Source organism: Rattus norvegicus, chromosome 1, assembly GCF_021556685.1.
Source record: "Rattus norvegicus strain SHRSP/BbbUtx chromosome 1, alternate assembly SHRSP_T2T, whole genome shotgun sequence".
NCBI classification, from domain to species: domain Eukaryota; kingdom Metazoa; phylum Chordata; class Mammalia; order Rodentia; family Muridae; genus Rattus; species Rattus norvegicus.
In genome coordinates, this window is record NC_141534.1 from 171,882,108 (window position 1) to 171,909,325 (window position 27,218).

The 27,218-nt window shown below is 36.4% G+C and overlaps 1 protein-coding gene, 1 non-coding gene and 2 pseudogenes across 2 annotated transcripts; all 4 read left to right on the forward strand.

Annotated features, from left to right (window-relative positions):
- Positions 3,092 to 4,044, forward strand: Or52n5-ps1 (olfactory receptor family 52 subfamily N member 5, pseudogene 1; annotated as a pseudogene).
- Positions 9,249 to 9,313, forward strand: LOC120100221 (U7 small nuclear RNA). The gene has a single exon (XR_015655720.1). It is a non-coding gene; the product is annotated as a U7 small nuclear RNA (small nuclear RNA).
- An 11-nt stretch (positions 9,314 to 9,324) lies between these two features.
- Positions 9,325 to 9,372, forward strand: LOC120100219 (U7 small nuclear RNA; annotated as a pseudogene).
- A 12,927-nt stretch (positions 9,373 to 22,299) lies between these two features.
- Positions 22,300 to 23,238, forward strand: Or52e18 (olfactory receptor family 52 subfamily E member 18). Its single transcript, NM_001000179.1, is given in 1 exon segment — positions 22,300 to 23,238. A coding segment is annotated over 1 exon segment (939 nt).
- Positions 23,239 to 27,218: the final 3,980 nt, after the last annotated feature.

Here is a 27,218-nt window from a genome sequence, read left to right on the forward strand (position 1 = left end):
GAAAGCTGCTGGATATATTCTCTTGGCTAGCTATTATAGCCGTGGTAATATTAAGTTGGTAGTCTCATTATGTGAGATCAAGGTAACAATTTAAATAATAATTAAGAAACAGTAAATGGATGACTATACATAATCAAAAGGAACTGTTACTTTTTTTATTCAGGCTTATTGACCAACGTTAGAGTTAAATTTGCTGTTTATGAGGAAAGAGAACCTAGAAACAGCTGAGAATAGACTTAGATTGAGCCTCAAGAGTCAGCACCGGTGCTGTTGCCCTGCAATGGCAGATATCTGATGTGTCTTTCAAAGTTTAGCAAGACAGACTCCCTACATTAAGACATTTAAGCTCAGTGATGGCACATCCTTCTTGTCATGTTGAAATTGACATTTTGAGGTACAAGCCACAGCTAAGCAGAAATTGTATCAGAGAGTCTAAACACCCACTTCCTGGATCTGCTTATTCCTGATGTTTTACTCCAGTAGATTGGAAAAAGGAGTGATCAGATAGATCATGAGATTGTATTTTGTGACTTTGTTCCTGAATTCCTAAGATAAAATGTTTCTGGCCTGGCCCCTTACTAGAAATATTACTAGCAGGAGAGCAAAAAAACAAAACAAAACCGAGAAGACCAGTCTCCTTGTCTCTCTTGACTTGGACACTTGGACCAAGCGATAATACAAAGGAGCCTGTTTTCTGTTTTAGCAGCCAGAGGCAAGCATGGGTGCGGCAGGGCTTTGCATCAAATGGCTGCCCAGTGCAGGATGAGGACCCAGGAGAAGCAGCAGTGGTAGCATCAGGCTCCGTGCTTCCCAGGAGGTCCTGGAGCTCTGCTCTCTGGCTCAGGTAATGCACTCATTGTCATCAAAGAGGCGCAGAAAATGTGAGTGCTGTCAGAGCATGGATGTGCTATGCTCTTTCATTAAATGCTAAATTGAATAAATGAGAGAGTAACTCACCCAGTCTGTGTGCTCACAAGTCTGGCATTACCTTCATAAGAAGTTTTAACTAGTGGAACCAATAGATTGTCCAAGTGAGGAAAAAAATCACAGAATTTTGCCCAAATTAACCACTACTAGAAGATAAATTAAAGAGTCTGTGTTTAATGGGAGGAACCCACCCCATGCTCTTGAAAGCAGTTGTCTTTTTAAAGAATGACACGCTAGCCCTGCTTCAAAAAGACTTGTTGAGATAAGTGGGCAGTCTGCATGTCTCTAGAACACTTGTATTTCTGTTCCACTATGATTTATTCAAGGGAATTTCCTTTCTTAGATATATGCTTTTGACATCCTTTTAAAAGATACATTTTATGAAGTCCCATCCCTAGACAAAGAACTACAGACAAATACTGAGCACTGGGAGGAGAATTAGCCTCTTCCAGTGATGAGCCCCCTTATTGGTTCTTGAATGCAGAATGGTCAGCCTTGAAACCATATGCACATCAACAACAGAAATCGATTTAGCAAATTGAATTTATAAATATTTGTATACATATACGCAATATATATAAACATATATAATTTTAAAAGATTAGATGCTAGCAACCTGATAGTAGAGGCATGAAGGAGCCTTGAGGAAGGAGGAGGGGGAGAAAAGTTATGTAATTCTTTCTCTTAAAATATTAATTTAGTTACTAACCTGTAGATATATTTCTGAGATCTCCATTCTGTTCCATTGGTTTACATGTCTGTTTTTGTGCCAATATGATGTTGTTGAAATTACTATAGTTGTGATATATTGCATTTATTGACTTTTATGGTATGCTGAGTCCTTTCCTCTCTTGTTCAACAGTGGTTGGTCATAGTGAGTGATGTTTTTAATGTTCTAAAGTTGCTAGTATGTTATTGAAGGTTTTCACACTTAGGTTATCGAAGATATAAACCAGTTTCCTCCCTTTTTCCTTTTTCTCTTTTTTCTCCTTTCTTTCTTTCTTTCTTTCTTTCTTTCTTTCTTTCTTTCTTTCTTCTTTTTCCTCTCTATCTCTCTCTTTTTCCCCTTCCTTTTATTTCATTCCTTTTTATTTCTTTTACCTTCTCTCCTTTTGTTTCTAGATATCTATCTGCCTTTGGCATCAGGATAATGATGGTTTCATAAAGTGAGTTTAGAAATAGTGCCTTCTCTTCATATTGTCCACTGTTTAATTTAACTTAGGAGCGAAACTAAGTTGTTACTGATCTAATTGCTTTGCTAGTATGCTATGTTTTTCATAATAAATTATTCTTAGATTATGCAGAGTAAATCACACTACTGGTGCAGAATGAACTGAAATGCAGATAGAAGCTATGTAATAAAATAATTATAATCTTCTCATTACATGCTGACACACAAAATTAATTTAATGTGAAAATATTAAGGGTGTTCTTCACATATAATAACTTATTACTGTAAGTTGTGTCCTCTTTAAAGGCAAGTTACATAGTAGAGAGACTAAGAAGTACCAGTGTCTTGCACGAATACTGTTTTTAATTAGTATATATAAATTATACATAATAGATTTCATTGTACTGTTATTATACACTTACATAATGTGTTTCCCCCATTGTTCTCCCTTGTCTTCCTCCAATATCTATTGATCCCCTCAGCTTCCTCTTCTACTCATGTCTTTTAAAAAATTAGTGAATCACTGAGTTTCGTTAAAGATAATTATCAGATTACAATGAGGAGAAATTTACAGAAGTATGTCAGCTTACCAGTGGCTGATTCTGAGTGTGTGTGTGTGTGTGTGTGTGTGTGTGTGTGTGTGTGTGTGTGTGAGAGAGAGAGAGAGAGAGAGAGAGAGAGAGAGAGAGAGAGAGAGAGAAATCCTATAAAACATCTCAGTTCCTCAGTTTTAGCTTCTATTTCATGGTAAAAATCAATCTAAGGCTTAGGCTTTAAAATTCCATTTAAATAGTTTTAAAAGCCATTAAATTATTGCCTAGATTATTAGTATCATTTAATAACTGCTCCTTTAGCTGACCCTACTCATAAGTGTAATTCTATTATAGTTTTAAGTTTTCATCTGGAAAGTCATTGATTAAGATTTTATGTTTTAATTCTTTTTTCTCAGGATAGAGTCTTCTGGAACAATAGCATGTGTCTACTGAATTAGCTATGCTGGTTTCCAACAACTCATATGAAGCCCCACAGTCTTTCATTCTTAATGGAATTCCTGGTCTGGAAGCAGTGCACATATGGATCTACCTCCCACTTTGTACAATGTACATCATCTCCCTAGTAGGCAACCTTGGTCTTGTGTACCTCATTTACTATGAGGAATCCTTACATCACCCAATGTACTTCTTTCTGGCCATGCTTTCTCTCATTGACCTGTTTACCTGCACAACTACTCTCCCCAATGCTCTCTTCATTTTCTGGTTCAAACTCAAGGAAATTAACTTCACTGCTTGCCTAGTTCAGATGTTCTTTGTGCATGGATTCACAGGTGTGGAGTCTGGGGTGCTCATGCTCATGGCCCTGGACCGCTATGTGGCCATTTGCTACCCACTACGCTATGCTACCATACTTACCAACCCTGTTATTGCTAAAGCTGGACTTGCCACCTTCTTGAGAGGTGTGTTACTGATGATTCCTTTTCCATTCTTGGTTAAACGTTTGCCCTTCTGCAAAAGCAATGTCATCTCCCATACATACTGTGACCACATGTCTGTTGTAAAGTTATCCTGTGCCAGCATCAAAATCAATGTCATTTATGGTCTCATGGTTGCACTCCTGATTGGAGTGTTTGACATTTGTTGTATATCTGTGTCCTACACTATGATCCTCCGGGCAGTGGTCAGCCTGTCCTCCGCAGACGCTCGGCAGAAGGCCTTCAGCACCTGCACAGCCCACATATCTGCTATCATCATCACTTACGTTCCAGCCTTCTTCACCTTCTTTACTCATCGTTTTGGAGGTCACACCATCCCACCTTCTCTTCACATCATTGTGGCAAATCTTTATCTTCTTCTTCCTCCAACTCTAAATCCCATTGTTTATGGATGAAGACCAAACAGATCAGAGATAGCATCATTAATTTTTTTCATGATGAAAAAGGTTCAAGGTAACACAAGAAAATTTTCATGACCTTTTGAAAGTAAGCAGAGGAATGGTGAATAAAACTATAACAAGGAAGAAACCATAAATGTTTTCCATTACCTCTTCAAGAATATACATTTTAAAGATACCCAAGAACATTGAAGAAAATTTGTATCTGTGTTTTATATCTCAATGTTTTTCCCCTATTTTTCTCCATTATTAACTTTAAAAATAATTTATCTTTACTAGTCTGACAAGATTGTGTTTGTCATATACAACATGGTATTTTAAAGTAAAGATAAATTTTGTTATAGTTAAGTCTATTAATCTCATATGCCTAGAGAGTCAAATGGTGCTTTTCACCTCCAACCTAAGTAAATTTATTGGTATAGTATTAGATTATGAGTTGAAAACCATCTGTCTGTGACTTTTTAATTCTACTGGGGTAGATGTTCATCTTTTATGGTGCTTTAGTATTTGTTAAAAACTGTCGTATACCTTTCATAGACTGCTGTCTAACTGTTGATATACTCTCCTTAAATGATTAAACTTCTGTTTATCTTCTGTTAAGATGCCCAAGTAAGTATAATTGGCCTCCACTCTTTTTAGTGTGAATGGACTGCTTATCTTTTCTTTGAATATTGTAAAGGGCAGTATCTTAGCTTTATAATTCAAAATATTTTTGTTTATAATTGCCTCCATTAAAATTTCTGATAAGAATGATGATGACCAGAAAGAGAAATGGAAGATTCCATTACAACTTTCAGTTGAACATATAAAAATGCTTAATCTGGAAAGTGAAAACGTAAGTATAAATGAATGAGCAAATCTACCAAATGAACAAATTTAATTGATTGGCCTGAAATTTGGACCCTATACCAAATGACTCCATCACTGTGAGTCCTTAAACATTTATTTTTTTGCACAAGGAACATGTGTCCATTCTAGAAACTATAGTGACATGACATGCCTTTTGGACTTAGAATATAGAGAGAAATTACTTATCTCTTCAAATAATTCATTTACTGAATTTTATCTTCAGGATTTCTTTCCTAAGGCTATGTTTCACCTAGTTGCCTAATTGCGTCAGGTCAAGTACATTCCATTTATGAAAACCCTCCTTATGTGTAGATTTGTGCACCTATTCTATAATAGTAATAATAATAATTATTATTATTATTATTATTATTACATCTAATACAATATATCTGGATTTCAGCATTCCATCGCTCTGCTTCTTCTAGTACCCCACCTCCTCTTCCCAGATCTATAACTCCATTTTCTTTCAGAATAAGATAGGCCTCCCAGTGATATCAATACAACATAACAAGATGCAAAAAGACTAGGCACAAATACTAATACAAAGGTTGAACTAGGCAACCCAGAAGGAGGAAGAAAATTCCAAGATCAGGCGAAAGAGTCAAAGACATTCCTTATCCCACTTTTAGGAGTTCCACAAAATCCTCAAATATACAACCACAGCAGAGGACCCAGCCCAGACCCATACAGGCCCTGTGATTATTGCTTTAGTTTCTGTGAGCCTCTCTATTCCTTAAAAATGTCTCTAGAGATACAACAGGAGAAATATTGATGATTAAAGTATTGTGCCAATAACAATATACAAATAAAAATGGTAGTTACTAATCTTAAAAGTGCCCTTTACTAAACATCATAGTTCAAGAGGTCTGAAGAACAAATTTACTTAAAGAAATGAAGACTATATTTAGTGGAATCTGAGTATTGATTTCTTTCTCAACAGTTATATACATTCTCTTTTATACAGTGGAACTTCTTTTCTACTGAATATTTCTGCCATAATATGTCAATAATGCCCAATACTGCCAGGTGTGTGACAGCATCTTGGATATTTTGCTACAATGTAATTTTATAGTTCAGTCATATCTCATACTGGAAACATATGCAATTTGCAATTTTGGTTCCCTCCACTTCAGAATATCAGTTGCAATATTTATTAAGGTATTATATAAGGACTGCTCAGGACCTAGAGAGAATTTGGGTGATCTATGAAGTCAGGATGCTTTTTTCACTGTTATTCCTGTTCAACTTCACACAGCAATTCCAAAGTTGAAAAATCAAGTCTACTTTATGCAATGTTTTTCTAACAGAAAAGTTAAATTCCATATATAATACATCTCCAGGATATAAATGCCATATATTTCCTCTTTACAAAATTTGTGTCAGAGGTAAATCAACACTTCAGTTGAGACCCTAATTAAAATCTGAGAGAATCTTTATTATCTTGGGTAGATTTAAGTGATATTTGCACAAAAGTACAGTAAAACTTTTATTAAACTATTATATCTACATCTTATATAACTATCATATTGTGTTTTTATTTAACTAATTTATTAGTTTTATTTTTCCATAAAACACAGCATGACTGCAATTTCCCCTTCCTTTTCTCTTCCAAGTCCTCCTCCCACTTCCCCTCTCCTCCAGAACCATTCCTCTTCCATTTCCCTTCAGAAATGAGCAGATATCCCAGGAATATACCAAAAATAGCATAATAAGTTACAATAAGACTAGGCACATACCTCATATCAAGACTGAACCAGGCAACCCAGTAGGAGAGACAGCCCCAAAGCAGACAAAGGAGTCAGAAAGAGCCCCATTCCCACTGTCAGTAGTTCCACAAGAGCATCAAGCTACACAGTCATAACAACTATGCAGAAGACATAGGTCAGATCTATACAGGTTCCCTGATTATTGGACCAGTCTCTTAAGTCCCTATGAACCCTGCTTAGTAGATTCTATGTGTTGTGTTCTCCTAGTGACCTTGACCTCTCTGGAGCCTATACTACATCTTCCCTCTCACCTGTGGTATTTCCTGAGGTCTGAATATTAGGCTGTGGGTTTCTGAATCTGTTCCTCTCAGCTGCTGGATAAAGCCTCTGGGATAAAGATTATACTAGGCTTTGGTCTACAAGTATAGAATAATAGCATTAGGAATCATTTCATTGACATTTTTGGCAATTACATTTGGTTCTATCCTGGGTTTCTGGGCTGTAGACTGGTGTGAAGTTGTGTTTATTTAAAGGAAGAGCTACATGCCAAAACTCTTGATCTAGTTACTATTTTTACATATTTGAACCATAACATCAGGACTTTTGGCAAGAATGTCCTTAACAATGAATCAATACTTCCCAAGAATCAATAATGAAATGCCATCATATAAATTTAGCTTTAAAATCATGGTTAAATTTTTATTTGACACCCCAAATAAATCATTAATTCAATAAAATAGTTCATTATAACATTCCATCAGATTAACTACAATTTCTCATTAACTTGCTGCATAATAAGCTGTTCCAAAGATTAGTGACTTGACAGGATGGTATTCGGTTATTTTCATGATTCTGTATGTGGCTGGATTCACTTGAGGTGATCTCTTGCTTTCTTTAACATCCAGGGAAGTCATAACACTAAGCATTATTTGGCTTACCCACTTAAAGTATTTTTTTCAGGACTAAGATTCCCTTAACACTCTTGCATCTTTTCTAGATCTATAGCAGTGGACCACTGATGTGCTGCCAAAGGCTTAATATGTGCATTACCACTTCTCCTCTTTTGGTGAAAACAAACAAACAAACAAACATAAACAAAAACCCTGCCAGAGTTCTTCACCCTTGTAGTGACTATTCCACAAGTCATTGTTATAAGAAAAGGAAGTCGAGTCAGTCATTGAAATCAATGCAGCTAGAAATCTGCAACATTCCTAATAAAACAGAGGAAGTCCTAGAAGCTGTCAATTGTCTCCAGCTGGATGGATGGGAGAGATCCACTCTAGGTAACTGGCTCATGGTTTTCCAACCCTGGTATAGAGGTTTTGCACAGTGCTACATTGGCTCTCAAGAGATCTAAAAGATTTGTTGCAGTCTTGATATTGGGGACTACAGCCTTATTAGATGTGATTTCTGGTTTTTTCCAATCTACTATATCCTTGGTTAAAGATATTCTCCTAGCACATCATGTAAATCATTAATCCAAAACTGTGTCTATAGCACTCATAGTCTGGGAAACTCTTGACAGGGGACTCCAGGATAGGCTTAATGCTTTAGAAGAAGCAGTTCTATTTATGGGAAATCAAATTCAAACTATTAAGATCAGGTTCTTGGTGCAATGTAATTCATTGTTATGTTGGGTCTGTATAATTCCCTTGGAGTATAATACCACTGAATATGGCTGGTCTAAAATTTAGTCTCATTTAAAGGGGTTCTAGAATGATTCTAATTTGCCTTTGGATACAGACTCCCTATACCATAAGTTCATGGATATTATTAGTAACTCTAGAGTGGGATCCACTTCTATTGAGGAGGTGTCTGCAGCTTTTGCCTCTGCTGTGCACAGGTATACTTCTTTGTCTTCCTGGATGACTTTGTTGATAAATGGAGAAATAGCAGTTGATTTATTCTTTCTGGTTTTGTTTCTTCTTTCAGTCTGCATCAAGCAAGTTGAGCACCCAATAACCATACTCACAACCAACCTTGGCACTCTTGAATTAAAAGAGAAAGGGGAAAGGCCAAGTCCTACATGGACGTAGAAGGGACAATGTGACATAGTCAGTGGCAGCAGACCATGGGCCTCCAAGATTGTTGATAGTTACTGTAGGCATAAGACTTACTTGTATAATAATGCATATATTTTACTTCATGTTCCTATTTTAGGTGATGGTCCCCTCTGCCAAGGTTAATGACTCCATGATAATCAGGGACAGTATGACTCCAGGCATCAAGCATGTGTCTCTGTGATGCTGAGACCTTTGGAATAGCCCTTAAGGGTGTGCAAAAGAACTCTAAAAACATGTGTTCGATAGTACATAAATCATTATAAGAGCTGTTCTTTACAGTATTTCTCAACTGTGAAAAATATAAAGATGCATTATGAATTATATAAGGGGCTTCACAGACCTAAAAGAACAAGCTGCTTCTTAGAAAGATATTAAAGAAAGAGATAAAGTGAAAAAGGGAGTGCTTATCTCAGGGAAAGATCCCACCCAGCTAAGCTTATTGTTTGTGTTTACAAAGGCAGACAAATCTCTGAGTTCATTTGGTATGTTAAAAAAAAACATTCCTTTTTTCCTGGAATCAAGGGGCTAAGGTCATAAAGCTCTGATTCATGAAATAATCAAAATGGAATGTGGAGTAAACGACTGAATTGATGTATAAATAAAACACTGGGCTTTAGTCTATAAGAGAGAGATAGCTATTTAGAGAGCTGTTAAAGCTCTTTGAGAATGTTTTCTAACAGGTTTTCTGACTTTGTTTGGAAAACACCAAAGCTAACTGGAGAGCTATTACAGCTCTTTTAGAATTTTCCAGCAGGTTTTTGAAACCCAAGAGTTATCTAGAGACATATCCAAAGAGCCATTTCAAGCAGTCTACAGAGTTTGCACCCCAATATTGGCTTCAAGTAATTCTTTCAGTGCTCCCAAACATACCTTCTTCGGGAACCTTCCAATATGTTGGTACAAAATTGAGGACTCCCCTTTTTTACTGGGGGTTTTCCTCTTCTCAGCCTGATCTGAGGAGCCCAACCCATACTCTAACCAAGGAATGTCAGAATGTAAGGAATCTAATCCTTGGCAAAATTATAAGCTGAACTTCTGGAAAGTCTCTCCACGCAGGTGAGATATCCCTAGAACCTTAAACCTCAGCCAATGAAACTCCACCCAAAGAAGAACCACTTCCCACTTTATAAGGGTTATAGAGTCCTGCTTTACCCTGAATAAAGTGTACAACTTGACTCATTAAGTATCATCTAAGAGTGCTATTTCATTGAATGTTGTCTAAAAGAGCTTTAACAAAAAAGAGATGTAACACTGAAATCTTTGGAGAAAAATCTTCTCCTCCCAGCACTCACTGCCAGACAAGGATTTGGCTGACCATCTAGTTCAGACTTTACTTCATCCTTTCTGTCCAGTGTGCACTGGAGTCCAGACACCTCAAGGGAAAACATGGAATTCAGAACTTGGCTCTGCTTCATCCTTTCCTGCTTGGTGTGCTGCAGCACCTGGACTCACCAAAAGAAGAAGCAAAAAACAGAACATGAGACTTGATATAATAAATGTTGCATAATTAAAATTCATTTATATGCAAGATAGACCCACTGCTTTTTATGTAGCAGTGTATCAAAATTCACTGATATAAGGACTAGAGAGATGGCTCAGTGATTAAGAGCATTAGCCATGCTTCTAGATCACCCAGGTTCAATTCTAGTACCATTATCATGGCTCACAAACTTCAGCTCTAAGAGATCTGATGCCCTCTTTTGACCTCTGCAAGAACCAGATGTTCATGTGATATATAACATTGCAAACACCCACAGGTTAAGTAAATACACAAATACTTTAAGCTCATGAATAAACTTCATATATTATACCACAACTTACCTTTGAGACAGTGTTTTTATTTTTTGTGAGTGTAATGTCAAAAAATATTTACCACTATTTGCAAAATTTTATCAAAACTTGTCTTTCTTCTCCCATTTATTTTTCTTTATGGGACCATATTTTCTTCAAAGCAGTATATTTCAAAAATTACAGAAATAGATATGAAAACCAAGTCACTATATTTTGAAACATGTATTAAAATATGTTGGAATAGATGCAATTTTATTGACTTGGATTTTGCCTTTAACATTTAGCATATTTTCACCTGCACATATTTTATGAGAACATGTAATAGACATGGTATATTAAACAAATATTTTTCAGGATTTTTAATATAATAATATGAAGATACAAATCATATAAAGTACAGCTTTCTAGAGCTTCAATAAAATTTAACAGAGTTAAGTGGGAACAAAGGCCAAAATTCCTGAGATTTGCTGGTTAAATATATTAAAAGCAAATTCTTTACATTTGTTAAATATTCACTTATTTAGTTAGATGTATTATCATTAAAGTACTAAGGAGCTAACCTAAGTCCTTATATGTACTGAGTGAACCCTGCACCAATAAGCTACATTTTGAGTTTTTCTTTCTCTATAATTAGGTCGCATAATATAGAGATAAAAATGTACAGTTTTAAATATAACCTGGTTAGTCCACTCAGTGTTACTGGTACGTGTTTACCATATCAGGATTAAACTCTTGTCATTGGATAACAGATTAGGGATCTAATTGTAATGGCATACAAAGGTGACTTCTTTTTTAGTTTAAAATTTCATGAGTACTGTAGTTAGATCATTTCCATTCTTCCCTTGCCTAACTGCTCTTATACTCCCCACTCCTTGTCATTTTATGATTTCTTCATTATTACTGATATATCCCAAATAATTTTATATACATACAAATAATTTTCTGAGGTCATTTTGTGTTGCTTAGGACCAAGCCAGCTCAGTCAACTGGGTCTCAAGGGAGTAGGGATTGAAAAGAATAACAGTTAGACAGTTAGACTATAATATGACTGTAGCCAATGATGAGGCTGAAGCAGTTTTATTTTTCTCCAGCCTACTTTTATACTATTCTAAGCACGTGCAAAGAATAAGGTCAGTTCTAGGTCAAGGAGCAAACAAAGCAATAAACAAAGTCCCATGATTACTGTTTCTAAGGGCTTTATCAGAATAACCAAGATAAAAGGAATGCCACACACTCCATGGCTGTGTTTACCTTAAGCTTTCTATTAGTCTAAGTATAAATATTCTAATCTGAACCTACTTCCTGAGTCCTAGCCCTAAGTCAAATTCCTGCCTGAGCCTACTCCCATGTCCTAGCCCAATGTCAAATTCCTGCCAAATTCATAGAAGGTAGCCCCAAAAGCTCTCCAAATGCTTGTTTGTACATGTGTTTTAGGATTTATGGCTGATTGATTGGAACTAGATGATTTATCAGAGAGAAGTCATCCTCTCAAAGGCCTTTAATTCCTTGTAACTCTCCATCTATGTATAGGACCTTTTCAAATTTCTGCCATTCATGTTGGCATGTAGACTAGTAGGGCCATTATGCATGTCTTGCTTAGGCAACCATCTTGTTGAGATTCAATGTGTGTAGTATCTCTGTCATGGCTAGAAGACACTGTCATGAAGCTAATATCCTAGTCCTCTGACAATCACAACTTTTGTGTCCCCTCTTTTTCTGTGTTCCTTGAGGCATTGTACTGTAGATGTACCCAGTTGTGGCTGGGCTTCTTAAGATCATTTAGTTTCTACATTTTGACCAGTTGTGGACCTTCATAGTAGAAGACAGACCCTTTTAAACCTCAGCTTCACAGATTTTCAGGTTTTTTTAAGCTTTATTACTAGTAATAAGACAGATCATATATATATATATATATATATATATATATATATATATATATATATATATAATTTTTGACATTTCTCCTAATTGTCTTTTGGCTATATGTGTCAGAATCCAGTTTATGAGTCATAAAATATGTAGAAGGTCTGCTGTGAGACTGATTGTGTCAGCTGGAAATAACAGGGAAACATCACCCCAAATCACTTCACCCTCAATAGGGCCATGTAAACAAGACTAGAAACATTACTCCACCAATAGCCATGCTAACATGGTAGAGTTAATCAACCAGGCATCACCTCTTAAAAAAAGGCTAATAGGCAACAAGGAATGCTGAGAGTGGAAGAACTAGTGTTCTTCCAGAAATTAGATCCCTAATATGTTGTCCAATGATAAGAGTTTAATCGTGATATGGTAAACACATACCAGTAACACCGAGTGGACTAATCAGGATATATTTATACATTTATACATATATGAAAAGGCTTGAATTAGAGAAGGAACAAGACAGGGCATGGAAGAAATTGAGGAAAGAAATGAAAAGGGGAATGATATGATTATATCTCAATTTCAAGAATTCTTAAATTTGCATCTTTAGCATTAATTAATTAGATTGTCATAAACAGTGATGTATTTTACTTTCAAAGAGTATAGCTTACTGTTCTCATATTGACAAATCTAAGGTAATTAACTTAAGTACCTTGAATATAATCATTTACTTAAATATACATAGATATCAAAATATTGTATACTATAAATACATAGAATCTTTAATTGTCATTATATGTTATTTAGCCTAGCACAAAGTTAGAGCCATCTACCTTTATTATCACTTGTAATATTTGATACTGCTAATTTCTTCCTTCATTTTTAAAGGATTTCTCTGGCAAAGAGTTTAATTTTGTTACCTTTCAGATTCTAAAATTTCCAAGAATTGGTACTTTCAGCTCTCTTAATTGTAAATATTCTGTGTCTTTGATATCGTGCTACCTTTAGCTTGTACATATAGATTGACATTATTTAACATTTTATATATTCTTTCTCCTGAAAATCTATTTGTTTTCATTATAGCATATGCTGTATTAATACCAATGCAAAAACACCTTTTTTATTATTTTTTTATTAACTTGAGTATATCTTATATACATTTCGAGTGTTATTCCCTTTCCCGGTTTCCAGGCAAACATCCCCTAATCCCTCCCCCTCCCCTTCTTTTTTTGGGTGTTCCCCTCCCCATCCTCCCCCCATTGCCACCCTCCCCCCAACAATCATGTTAACTGGGGGTTCAGTCTTAGCAAGACCCAGGGCTTCCCCTTCCACTGGTGCTCTTACTAGGATATTCATTGCTACCTATGAGGTCAGAGTCCAGGGTCAGTCCATGTATAGTCTTTAGGTAGTGGCTTAGTCCCTGGAAGTTCTGGTTGATTGGCATTGTTGTACATATGGGGTCTCGAGCCCCTTCAAGCTCTTCCAGTTCTTTCTCTGATTCCTTCAACGGGGGTCCCGTTCTCAGTTCAGTGGTTTGCTGCTGGCATTCGCCTCTGTATTTGCTGTATTCTGGCTGTGTCTTTCAGGAGCGATCTACATCCGGCTCCTGTTGGTCTGCACTTCTTTGCTTCATCCATCTTGTCTAATTGGATGGCTGTATATGTATGGGCCACATGTGGGGCAGGCTCTGAATGGGTGTTCCTTCTGTGTCTGTTTTGATCTTTGCCTCCCTATTCCCTGCCAAGGGAATTCTTGTCCCCCTTTTAAAGAAGGAGTGAAGCATTCACATTTTGATCATCCGTCTTAAGTTTCATTTGTTCTAGGCATCTAGGGTAATTCAGGCATTTGGGCTAATAGCCAATTATCAATGAGTGCATACCATGTGTGTTTTTCTGTGATTGGGTTACCTCACTCAGGATGATATTTTCCAGTTCCAACCATTTGCCTACGAATTTCATAAAATCATTGTTTTTCATAGCTGAGTAATATTCCATTGTGTAGATGAACCACATTTTCTCTATCCATTCTTCTGTTGAAGGGCATTTGGGTTCTTTCCAGCTTCTGGCTATTATAAATAAGGCTGCGATGAACATAGTGGAGCATGTGTCTATATTATATGTTGGGGAATCTTGTGGGTATATGCCCAAGAGAGGTATAGCTGGATCCTCAGGCAGTTCAATGTCCAATTTTCTGAGGAACCTCCAGACTGATTTCCAGAATGGTTGTACCAGTCTAATCCCACCAACAATGGAGGAGTGTTCCTCTTTCTCTGCATCCTCGCTAGCATCTGCTGTCACCTGAGTTTTTGATCTTAGCCATTCTCACTGGTGAGAGGTGAAATCTCAGGGTTGTTTTGATTTGCATTTCCCTTATGACTAAAGATGTTGAACATTTCTTTAGGTGTTTCTAGCCATTCCGCATTCCGCAGCTGTGAGTTCTTTGTTTAGCTCTGAACCCGATTTTTTATAGGGTTATTTGTCTCCCTGCGGTCTAACTTCTTCAGTTCTTTGTATATTTTGGATATAAGGCCTCTACTGTTGTAGGATTGGTAAAGATCTTTTCCCAATCTGTTGGTTGCCGTTTTGTCCTAACCACAGTGTCCTTTGCCTTACAGAAGCTTTCCAGTTTTATGAGATCCCATTTGTCGATTCTTGATCTTAGAGCATAAGCCATTGGTGTTTTGTTCAGGAAATTTTTTTCCAGTGCCCATGTGTTCCAGATGCTTCCCTAGTTTTTCTTCTATTAGTTTGAGTGTATCTGGTTTGATGTGGAGGTCCTTGATCAACTTGGACTTAAGCTTTGTACAGGGTGATAAGCATGGATCGATCTGCATTCTTCTACATGTTGCCCTCCAGTTGAACCAGCACCATTTGCTGAAAATGCTATCTTTTTTCCATTGGATGGTTTTGGCTCCTTTGTCAAAAATCAAGTGACCATAGGTGTGTGGGTTCATTTCTGGGTCTTCAATTCGGTTCCATTGGTCTATCTGTCTGCCTCTGTACCAATACCATGCAGTTTTTATCACTATTGGTCTGTAATACTGCTTGAGTTCAGGGATAGTGATTTCCCCCTGAAGTCCTTTTATTGTTGAGGATAGTTTTAGCTATCCTGGGTTTTTTGTTATTCCAGATGAATTTGCAAATTGTTCTGTCTAACTCTTTGAAGAATCGGATTGATATTTTGATGTGGATTGCATTGAATCTGTAGATCGCTTTTGGTAAAATGGCCATTTTTACTGTATTGATCCTGGCAATCCATGAGCATGGGAGATCTTTCCATCTTCTAAGGTCTTCTTCAATTTCTTTCTTCAGTGTCTTGAAGTTCTTATTGTACAGATCTTTTACTTGCTTGGTTAAAGTCACACCGAGGTACTTTATATTATTTGGGTCTATTATGAAGGGTGTCATTTCCCTAATTTCTTTCTCGGCTTGTTTCTCTTTTGTGTAGAGGAAGGATACTGATTTATTTGAGTTAATTTTATACCCAGCCACTTTGCTGAAGTTGTTTGTCAGCTTTAGTAGTTCTCTGGTGGAACTTTTGGGATCACTTAAATAAATCATATCATCTGCAAATAGTGATATTTTGACTTCTTCTTTTCTGATCTGTATCCCCTTGACCTCCTTTTGTTGTCTGATTGCTCTGGCTAGAACTTCAAGAACAATATTGAATAAGTAGGGAGAGAGTGGGCAGCCTTGACTAGTCCCTGATTTTAGTGGGACTGCTTCAAGTTTCTCTCCATTTAGTTTAATGTTAGCAACTGGTTTGGTGAATATGGCTTTTACTATGTTTAGGTATGGGCCTTGATTTCCTATTCTTTCCAGGTATTTTATCATGAAGGGGTGTTGGTTTTTGTCAAATGCTTTCTCAGCATCTAATGAAATGATCATGTGGTTTTGTTCTTTCAGTTTGTTTATATAATGGATCACGTTGATGGTTTTCCGTACATTAAACCATCCCTGCATGCCTGGGATGAAGCCTACTTGATCATGGTGGATGATTGTTTAGATGTGCTCTTGGATTCGGTTTGCCAGAATTTTATTGAATATTTTTGCGTCGATATTCATAAGGTAAATTGGTCTGAAGCTCTCTTTCTTTGTTGGGTCTTTGTGTAGTTTAGGTATGAGTAATTGTGGCTTCATAGAAGGAATTCGGTAGTGCTCCATCCGTTTCAATTTGTGGAATAGTTTGGATAATATTGGTATGAGGTCTTCTATGAAGGTCTGATAGAATTCTGCACTAAACCCATCTGGACCAGGGCTCTTTTTGGTTGGGAGACCTTTAATGACTGCTTCTATTTCCTTAGGAGTTATGGGGTTTTTTAACTGGTTTATCTGTTCCTGATTTAACTTCCGTACCTGGTATCTGTCTAGGAAATCGTCCATTTCCTGCAGATTTTCAAGTTTTGTTGAATATAGGCTTTTGTAGTAAGATCTGATGATTTTTTTAATTTCCTCTGAATCTGTTGTTATGTCTCCCTTTTCATTTCTGATTTTGTTAATTTGGACACACTCTCTGTGTCTTCTTGTTAGTCTGGCTAAGGGTGTATCTATCTTGTTGATTTTCTCAAAGAACCAACTTTTGGTTCTGTTGATTCTTTCTATGGTCCTTTTTGTTTCTACTTTGTTGATTTTAGCTCTGAGTTTGATTATTTCCTGCCTTCTACTCCTCCTGGGTGTATTTGCTTCTTTTTGTTCTAGAGCTTTTAGGTGTGCTGTCAAGCCGCTGACATATGCTCTTTCCTGTTTCTTTCTGCAGGCACTCAGCGCTATGAGTTTTCCTCTTAGCACAGCTTTCATTGTGTCCCATATGTATCCAATGTCCCATTGTGTCCAAGGGATACTGTACCTTCATTTTCATTAAATTCTAAAAAGTCTTTAATTTCTTTCTTTATTTCTTCCTTGACCAGGTTATCATTGAGTAGAGCATTGTTCAATTTCCACGTATATGTGGGCATTCTTCCCTTATTGTTATTGAAGACCAGCTTTCGGCCGTGGTGGTCTGATAGCACGCATGGGATTATTTCTTTCTTTCTGTACCTGTTGAGGCCCGTTTTTTGACCAATTATGTGGTCCATTTTGGAGAAAGTACCATGAGGAGCTGAGAAGAAGGTATATCCTTTTGCTTTAGGATAGAATGTTCTATAAATATCTGTTAAGTCCATTTGTCTCATGACTTCTCTTAGTCTGTCTATGTCTCTGTTTAATTTCTGTTTCCATGATCTGTCCATTGAGGAAAGTGGGGTGTTGAAATCTCCTATTATCATTGTGTGAGGTGCAATGTGTGTTTTGAGCTTTACTAAGGTTTCTTTTACGTATGTAGGTGCCCTTGTATTTGGGCCATAGATATTTAGGATTGAGAGTTCATCTTGGTGGATTTTTCCTTTGATGAATATGATGTGTCCTTCCTTATTTTTTTTGATGAATTTGAGTTGAAAATTGATTTTATTTGATATTAGAATGGCGACTCCTGCTTGCTTCTTCCGATCATTTGCTTGGAAAGTTGTTTTCTAGGCTTTCACTCTGAGGTAGTGTCTGTCTTTGTCTCTGAGGTGTGTTTCCTATAGGCAGCAGAATGCAGGGTCCTCGTTGTGTATCCAGTTTGTTAATCTATGTCTTTTTATTGTGGAGTTGAGGCCATTGATGTTGAGAGATATTAAGGAATAGTGATTATTGCTCCCTGTTATATTCATATTTGGATATGAGGTTATGTTTGTGTGCTTTTTTTCCCTTGTTTTGTTGCCAAGACGATTAGTTTCTTGCTTCTTCTAGGGTATAGCTTGCCTCCTTATGTTGGGCTGTACCATTTATTATCCTTTGTAGTGCTGGATTTGTAGAAAGATATTGTGTAAATTTGGTTTTGTCATGGAATATCTTGGTTTCTCCATCTATGTTAATTGAGAGTTTTGCCGGATACTGTAACCTGGGCTGGCATTTGTGTTCTCTTAGGGTCTGTATGAAATCTCTCCAGGATCTTCTGGGTTTCATAGTTTCTGGTGAAAAGTCTGGTGTTATTCTGATAGGTCTGCCTTTATATGTTACTTGACCTTTTTCCCTTACTGCTTTTAATATTCTTTTTTATTTTCTGCGTTTGGTGTTTTGACTATTATGTGACGGGAGGAGTTTCTTTTCTGGTCCAATCTATTTGGAGTTCTGTAGGCTTCTTGTATGCTTATGGGTATCTCTTTTTGTAGGTTAGGGAAGTTTTCTTCTATGATTTTGTTGAAGATATTTACTGGTCCTTTGAGCTGGGAGTCTTCACTCTCTTCTATACCTATTATCCTTAGGTTTGATTTCTCATTGAGTCCTGGATTTCCTGTATGTTTTAGACCAGTAGTTTTTTCCTCTTTACACTATCTTTGACTGTTAAGTCAATGATTTCTATGGAATCTTCTGCTCCTGAGATTCTCTCTTCCATCTCTTGTATTCTGTTGATGAAGCTTGTATCTACAGCTCCTTGTCTCTTCTTTTGGTTTTCTATATCCAGGGTTGCTTCCATGTGTTCTTTCTTGATTGCTTCTATTTCCATTTTTAATTCCTTCAACTGTTTGATTGTGTTTTCCTGGAATTCTTTCAGGGATTTTTGTGACTCCTCTCTATGGGCTCCAGGTTCTGGCGGTGTCTCAGCCGCAGCGGTCCTGCTGCTCCTGGGCCCTCCTCTACGGGAACCCAGATGCTGTATACAGTTTCCTCTTGGGCCAGGGATGTGAGCAGAGGTGGGCAGTGTTGGTGGTCTCTTCTGCTTTGCAGTCTCAGGAGTGCCCACCTGTCCATGCGGTGAGGTCTCTCTCCCACCCGGTTTGGGTGCAGAGAGCTGCTGCAGGCAGGGATCGCAAAAACACCTTTTATAACTTGATATCTGCTTTTTCAAGACAAATTAAGCTTTTGTGAAATTTTACTTTATAACCATTTTCTTTTTATAGTCAAGATTAATAAAAAATTTGAAATCTATTTGAAATATTTTTAAAGAAAAATACAGAATGAATTTCTCATGAATTGATTTGAAATTAAATTGTTTCCTGTTGCATTGTTCCTAGTGCCCTGTTTCTACCAATATGTTTTATATTAGTCTTTATGACATTTTGCCTGACACCCAGTGATTACAAATATGAGATACAACTTTTTTGAAGAGTTTTGATATTTCCCTTATGCTTGTATGCTACAGGAAATGCTGCCACTGCATCCCTGTGTATTGGTTTTAAGTGTGATGATGACAAACAGGTCTACATCAATCCTAGCCTAGATGCTTAGGAAATGATACATAATCTGGCACCATAATGTGTCATGTTAGATGATGAAAATGTTGAAAGTGGTTTATGTTGCTTGCTATCACACATGGTTGTGACTATCGTAGCATTCTTACTCTCTCATTACTCAACTTCCCATTTATATGTGGAAGAATTTCTAAACTCTTTTCAGAAATAATTCTCTCATGGTCTTTACACAGACTTATTAATCCCACACATTGGATGCTGGGGACCCAACATGTATGATTAAGTAAATTTTTATAAAAGGATAAGAAGCTTTGATACCACAACAAACAATGGCTGTCCTCTGAATTCTGACATAGCAGAATAAGGATTCTAATTCTATGTCATGCAGTTTTTGCATGCCAGAAGAGGGGTGCTAGATTCATTTAAATGAATTCTTTATGAATGGTAGAACCAGAAAATTTGTTATTTCCATGTTGTCCTTGATGGTAAATAACCTGTCACCAATGCTCATGTAAATAAACCTAACTAAAGTTGTTAATTCATTGGGGAGTAAATCCCTAACTACTCCTATATTTGTTTTTGTTTTGTTTTGTTTTTGCACTTACATCAGTAAATACTGTCCTAAATGTATACCGTGTGACCATTTCTCCTTAGTTAACTCTCAATAGGAAAATGACAGAAAATCTTGGATCCTGCCTTCTAATTGCCTATGTTAAGATCCATGCTTCATTCCGTGGCATAAGCATTGTTTTACATTTTCTGTTTTTCCACAGTATATTATACATCTTCACTAACATAATACTGCCCTGTGATTATAAATCCAAGTCATCTTTGATGGCTTATGCTGCTCACTGAAAACAGACTCTGTAGGGGTAATCACAGAGTGCAATCCAATAATGGAAGCTGGTTGTCATCAATTCCAGGGTTCAAAAATGCAGTCACAGGAGAATTAACTATTTTCTTTCAGGAAGAGGAAAATTTAAATCCCTAGGTAATTATGGTCCTGTGGGTAATGGGTTGGCAGTGAAAAGTCTAATGCAGCAGAAGGATAAATTTTGTTTCTGAGGAACAACACACAGAATAAAACCAGATGGGGAAGTTCTTCTCTGTCTGTCCTGAAAGACCACAGGTCACAGAATATGGTCAAGACAGTTGCTGCTGCTGAGGTCTAGGCTCTGGAGTAAGGTACTGAAACAAAGAAGGTAAAATGTGACAGACAGGGATAAATGACACTTATGAGATGCTATTGAACCTGTGGGAAACAAGAATATTTCAGACTATGTATCATAGACATTACAGATATTTGAATATTAGAGCAGGGGTAATTAACATCTTTCATGCAGTTTCTTCTCCATTTCAGATTATCTAAAAACATGTATTAAACAAATTTTAATGTAAAGCCCATTGTTTTATGTCAATGTAGATTTTTCATTAGTTCTTTGAGAATTTCACACAATGTATTTTGATCATTTGAACCCTCCCCCAGATCTTCTTAGAAACATTACCCATTATCTACTCACCCAAAGTTGTATCTTCTTTGAGAGAAAACAAAAAGGTCAAAATAATTTTTTTTAAAAAAAGAGTTAAGTATCTGTAGACATTTAAAAACACAGTTTGAAAACTTCCATATATATATATATATATATATATATATATATATATGGAGAGAGAGAGAGAGAGAGAGAGAGAGAGAGATATTCTTCATCTGTATATTTGAAACTGAGTTTTACCTATCAAAGAAAGAAAGGATGAAAGAGAGGAAAAGAAAAAGAGAAAGAAAGAAAGGCAAAGAGAATAAGAGAAAAAGAAAAAAGAAAAGAGAGGGAAAAAGAAAGGGAGAAATAGAGAGGTTAAAAAGAGAAGAGAAAGAGAAAGAAAGAAGAGAAAGGAGAAAAACCTCCCATAATTTTCCAGCTCCACAATGAAAAAAAGAAAACAAATCTCTTTTACTCTTCCTCATAAGCCTGCTTCTCAGACCACAAAATGAAGGGTACTGAGTGTCCAAACCCCTTTCTCCAAAAGCGATTACCATCACTCTCATTCTGTATTTCAACGTCTATAAAGGTCCTTTCCGTCTTTCCTTCTTTCCTTCTTTCCTTCCTTCCTTCCTTCCTTCCTTCTTCCTTTCTTCCTTCCTTCTTTCCTTTCTTCCTTCCTTTGCCTATCATCTTTCCTTTATTCCTGTCTTACTTCATAAGTGTTATTCCATTTATTTAAATATCAAACAACTGCCCCATGTGCATCACACCCTGGGTTTGATGCCCAACACTGTAAAATAAGCAAAATATAAAAACAAGGGTGGAGATTACAATATTGATTACTTTTGTAGGAGTGTGGATAACTAAATGAAGATAATTCTTGACTGTTTGAAGTGGTGATAACACCACAAAGTCTAACTGTTCATGACATTTGCTTGCTAGCATCAGCCACAATATTTCTGGAGAGGAGTAGAACACTGACTGGCTCCAAGGGTCTGCAGGATATATAGTGTTCACAGAAGTGCATTCTTTATGTAGCCTGGGCCAGAAGCTCAGTGGTAGAGCATTTGTCTAACTTGTGCAAGGCCTAAGCTTAATTCTCAGTGTAAACAAACATTCTTTCAAAAATGCAAATCATTGTTGTTTCATGTCTTAGATGTTTTGTGTTAATAATTTAAGCAATCATGTTCATGTATTTAAATATCACCTTTTTAAGAAAAGACCTTCATCCTAATAGGTGTGTGTTTGTGTGTATGTGTATGTGTTCACATATATGGTTGATATATGCATATATACATTTCAAATGGTTGAGGGTTTTTTTTTCCTTTCAGATTTCAAGGACAGAGAGGGAATGTCAGGTTCAAATGGGACTAAATTTCACCCATCTTTTTTCGTCTTGCTGGGAGTTCCAGGCCTTGAAAGGATGCATTTGTGGATTGGTTTTCCTTTTGGCTTTGTGTATTTGATCGCCTTGGTTGGGAACATCATTATCTTGTTTGTGATCAAGAATGAACACAGTCTTCATCAGCCCATGTTTTACTTCTTGGCAATGCTGAGCTCCATTGATCTAGGCCTATCCACATCCACAATTCCCAAGATGCTGGGCATTTTTTGGTTTAATTTACGGGAAATTAGCTTTGGGGGATGTGTGACCCAGATGTTCTTCATTCACATATTCACTGCAATGGAGACTGTTGTGCTGGTCGCCATGGCTTTTGACCGCTATGTTGCCATCTGCAATCCTCTGCGGTACAGTCAGATTCTCACGAACAGAACAATAGGACTCATCCTGGTGGTGGTATTTGGAGTAAATTTCATTTTGGTTATTCCTCTAGTGTTTCTCATTTTGAGGCTTCCTTTCTGTGGTCACCATATAATACCTCATACCTACTGTGAACACATGGGGATTGCTCGTCTGGCCTGTGCCAACATAAAGGTAAACATGATATTTGGGTTGATCCTTATATCAATGGTGTTTGCCGACGTGCTTCTAATTGCCATCTCCTACATTCTTATCCTACGAGCTGTCTTTTCCCTTCCATCCCGGGATGCCAGGCTCAAAGCACTTAACACATGTGGTTCCCACATCTGTGTCATCCTGGCCTTCTTCACTCCAGCTTTTTTTTCCTTCATGACACACAGGTTTGGTAGGAATGTTCCTGCATACATTCATATTCTCCTGGCTAATCTATATGTCGTTGTTCCCCCTGCCCTGAATCCTGTCATCTACGGGGTAAGGACTAAGCAGATTCGGGAGCAAGTTTTAAGCATCTTTTGGAAGAAAAGTTGATATAAGCCATCTCAGCATCTTACTCTGGGGGAGAAAGCATTATATTTGTCAACTACAGAATATTATAACAAAACATAAATCTTGTGACATTAGTCTTATTACATTTATTAATACAGAACTAATACAGAACATATGGTATGATGAATATAAAAAACAATCACTATGAAAATGTATGACATACTGGTCAACAGAATGGGTCAAAGGATAGACACTTGCCACTAAGCATGATAATCTGAGTTCAATGACAGGAACCTGCTTTGCAGAAGAAAGGAAACAACTCCTACAAGCTTTCTTCTAACCTCTACAGATGCATATACTGTTACTCAATGCATTCAAGCAAACACATACAATCAACTAAAGGAAAATGTGTGAAATTGTAAGGACTGACACAAGTAATTTGCAGAGTTACATTTCTTTCTAGTTTATCTCTGACTGGTACATAGGATGTAGTCCATTCTGTTGATATTATACATACATATATAATTTATATATATATATGTATATATATGATATATACATATGATGGCAACAGAATAATATATACTCATAAATAATATATACATATATGAAACATCTTACATATTATGAGATTTATTAGTTTTAATATTCTTTCAGCATTTTTAATTTCTTATTTTTAATTCCATGACTTTATTGATATTTTATTCATATCACAAACTCAGTCCTGAAAATATAAAACCAACATGGTGATTAACATTTCTAAGTGTTTTCTTTTCATTTTCCATGCCTATTACATCTATGAAATCTTCCTTAACTTTAGCTAATTTTCAAAATAATTAGTTCATTCAATGTAGAAGAGTGTATATGCATTTGTGTGAGTGTGTTTGTGAGTTTGTATGTGTGTGTATTGTATGTTTAATACTGATAAATAAATTTATAAATATAAATGTAGAGGGCAGAGGAAGGGAGAGAAAATGAGGGTGAGTGGGAGAAATGACGGAGAAAGCAGAAGGGTAAGGAAGGATGACAACTTCATGAAGTATCAAATAGTAGAAAACTGAAGGTTGTCAGGAATGGATGGATCCCCATACATACAAATAATTCTCAAAAGAAAAAAATCAAACTTAAAGTTTCCTAGTCAATTGCTCTCAGACTCATGAATTTAGTTATCCTTTTATTGACCTTATATTAAACATCTTGTAATGCCTAGTCATTTCCACCTTGTGTTTGTTCTTATGAATTCAGAGGTGACACAGTAATAAACTCACTTTGCACAATTTTGATTTGTGTATACCTCACCTTGTCTTCTTACTCACAGTTTAATTGGTTAGCAATGCACATTTTTGTTTCCCAAATCTTAATTACAACATACACAGAATATAGTTAGCTTAATATACTTTTATGAACTCATAAATAATGAATTTTCAAATATTGTCTTGAAATGTTCTGATTCCTTTCAGTGTCTTGACTTACCAGACATCCTCAAGCCTAATTACTTCCTCCCTTTTTTCTCTCCCTTTTAGAGTTCTTTCCATTCACAACACTCCCCAACCTTCTGTCTACACTCATATCATTGAGCAGATGCTCCAAGGAGCTCCAGACTTGAAATTTTGAGACTGTCCTGGGCCTACTACTACCTTGTCATTGGTGCATTAGACATCATGTGCCCTGTGATGAGTGACACAGTATTTTTTTTATGGAATTGCTAGATTTAGAGCTACAAATAACATCCACATACTAATTTGGTATGACTCAAAGTACTTTTTGAGCATTCTATTTTATTGCATCCCACAAAGAATATTCACATGTGGATGTGTATTATTTGCAGAGACCTGAACTTGTGATCACAACTCAGCCCAAAATATGTTGAGCTACTGTCAACACAAAATAGTTCTTCATACTCTGACCAGTTAATTACTTCCAACATAATAATTTTTATCCAATATTTGAGATAACCTTATACATTTTATGTTAGATATATTATACATATGTACTGAGACATACTTATACTCACACATAAGTTTTGTGATTTATTCATATAATTTCAAATACCTGTAATTTATTACTTGTATTACATTAAATAAATACACTAAATTATCCATTCTTGAAAGACATTTGACTTTTATCTAAATTTTGTACCATTATTTATAAAATTGTTTTTAATATTTCTGTACATATCGTTTTAGAGATAGTTAATCTCAATATAGAACTCTCCAGAGCAAGATTGATGTATGATAAATATAAAGTTAGCCCAGTTGGAAAGTACCAGTTTTCCAATATTACATCCTAATTACAGGTTTATCAATTGTGTATAGTAATAACAATTGCTATACATTCTCAGAAACACCATTAGTTTTGTTGGGAGCTCAGAGGATGGATGTTCATTTGCTTGGTACCATTATACTGAGTACAAATACAATGACTGTGACTGTGATACATAATCTTCTAACTATTAATATGAATTCACTGGCTATTGCTCATTAGCTTTTCCTTATTAGCAAGATACCATTTAAATTTTGTGTCTAATCTTCAGAATACAGTGGTGTCTTATAAAATTTATAAAGCTATTTTCATGGGTTGCTATCTTTCTCAGGGGTTAGTTTTAATATCACTATGTATACAGATTATCTTTTCATTAATTTAATGGTATATTCAAGGAATTCAAATTTTCACTAGATGTGAAATGTTTCTTAGGAGGTTTAACATTCTTGGTGCCCTATTAAAGATGTGTTTTCCTAAACCAATGCCATGGAATTCTTCTTTGTGATCTTACCTTTTGGGCTAATGTTTCATTCAAAATTGATTTTTTTTGATTGACACTTTTATCCATTTTGGTTACACATTTATACATCAAAACTTGGATCCTGGATTCCCTACTGGGCTTTTATTCTACATTGAATTATCTCCTGGTACTTCCACTTGACTTTCCTGGTATCATCTTAAACTCTCACCCCTACAAGAATATTCACCTTCTTTAAGTTTTACATATATATATATATATAAGTATATATATATATATATACATATATACATATTAATAGCATACATATTATTATGAAATCCATATAATAAATTGCATTATATTTTATAAGTACATATTATATGTTTGTTTTTTTTATATTTTAACATTTATTTTTTCTTTATTGCTTTTCTAATTATTTTTTTTTATTAACTTGAGTATTTCTTATATACATTTCGAGTGTTATTCCCTTTCCCGGTTTCCGGGCAAACATCCCCCTCCCCCCTCCCCTTCCTTATGGGTGTTCCCCTCCCAACTCTCCCCCAATTGCCGCCCTCCCCCCATAGACTAGTTCACTGGGGGTTCAGTCTTAGCAGGACCCAGGGCTTCCCCTTCTACTGGTGCTCTTACTAGGATATTCATTGCTGCCTATGAGGTCAGAGTCCAGGGTCAGTCCATGTATAGTCTTTAGGTAGTGGCTTAGTCCCTGGAAGCTCTGGTTGCTTGGCATTGTTGTACTTTTGGGGTCTGGAGCCCCTTCAAGCTCTTCCAGTTCTTTCTCTGATTCCTTCAACAGGGGACCTATTCTCAGTTCAGTGGTTTGCTGCTGGCATTCGCCTCTGTATTTGCTGTATTCTGGCTGTGTCTCTCAGGAGCGATCTACATCCGGCTCCTATCAGTCTGCACTTCTTTGCTTCATCCATCTTGTCTAATTGGGTGGCTGTATATGTATGGGCCACATGTGGGGCAGGCTCTGAATGGGTGTTCCTTAAGTCTCTGTTTTAATCTTTGCCTCTCCCTTCCCTGCCAAGGGTATTCTTTTTCCTCATTTAAAGAAGGAGTGAAGCATTCACATTTTGATCATCCGTCTTGAGTTTCGTTTGTTCTAGGGATCTAGGGTAATTCAAGCACTTGGGCTAATAGCCACTTATCAATGAGTGCATACCATGTATGTCTTTCTGTTATTGGGTTAGCTCACTCAGGATGATATTTTCCAGTTCCAACCATTTGCCTACGAATTTCATAAAGTCGTTGTTTTTGATAGCTGAGTAATATTCCATTG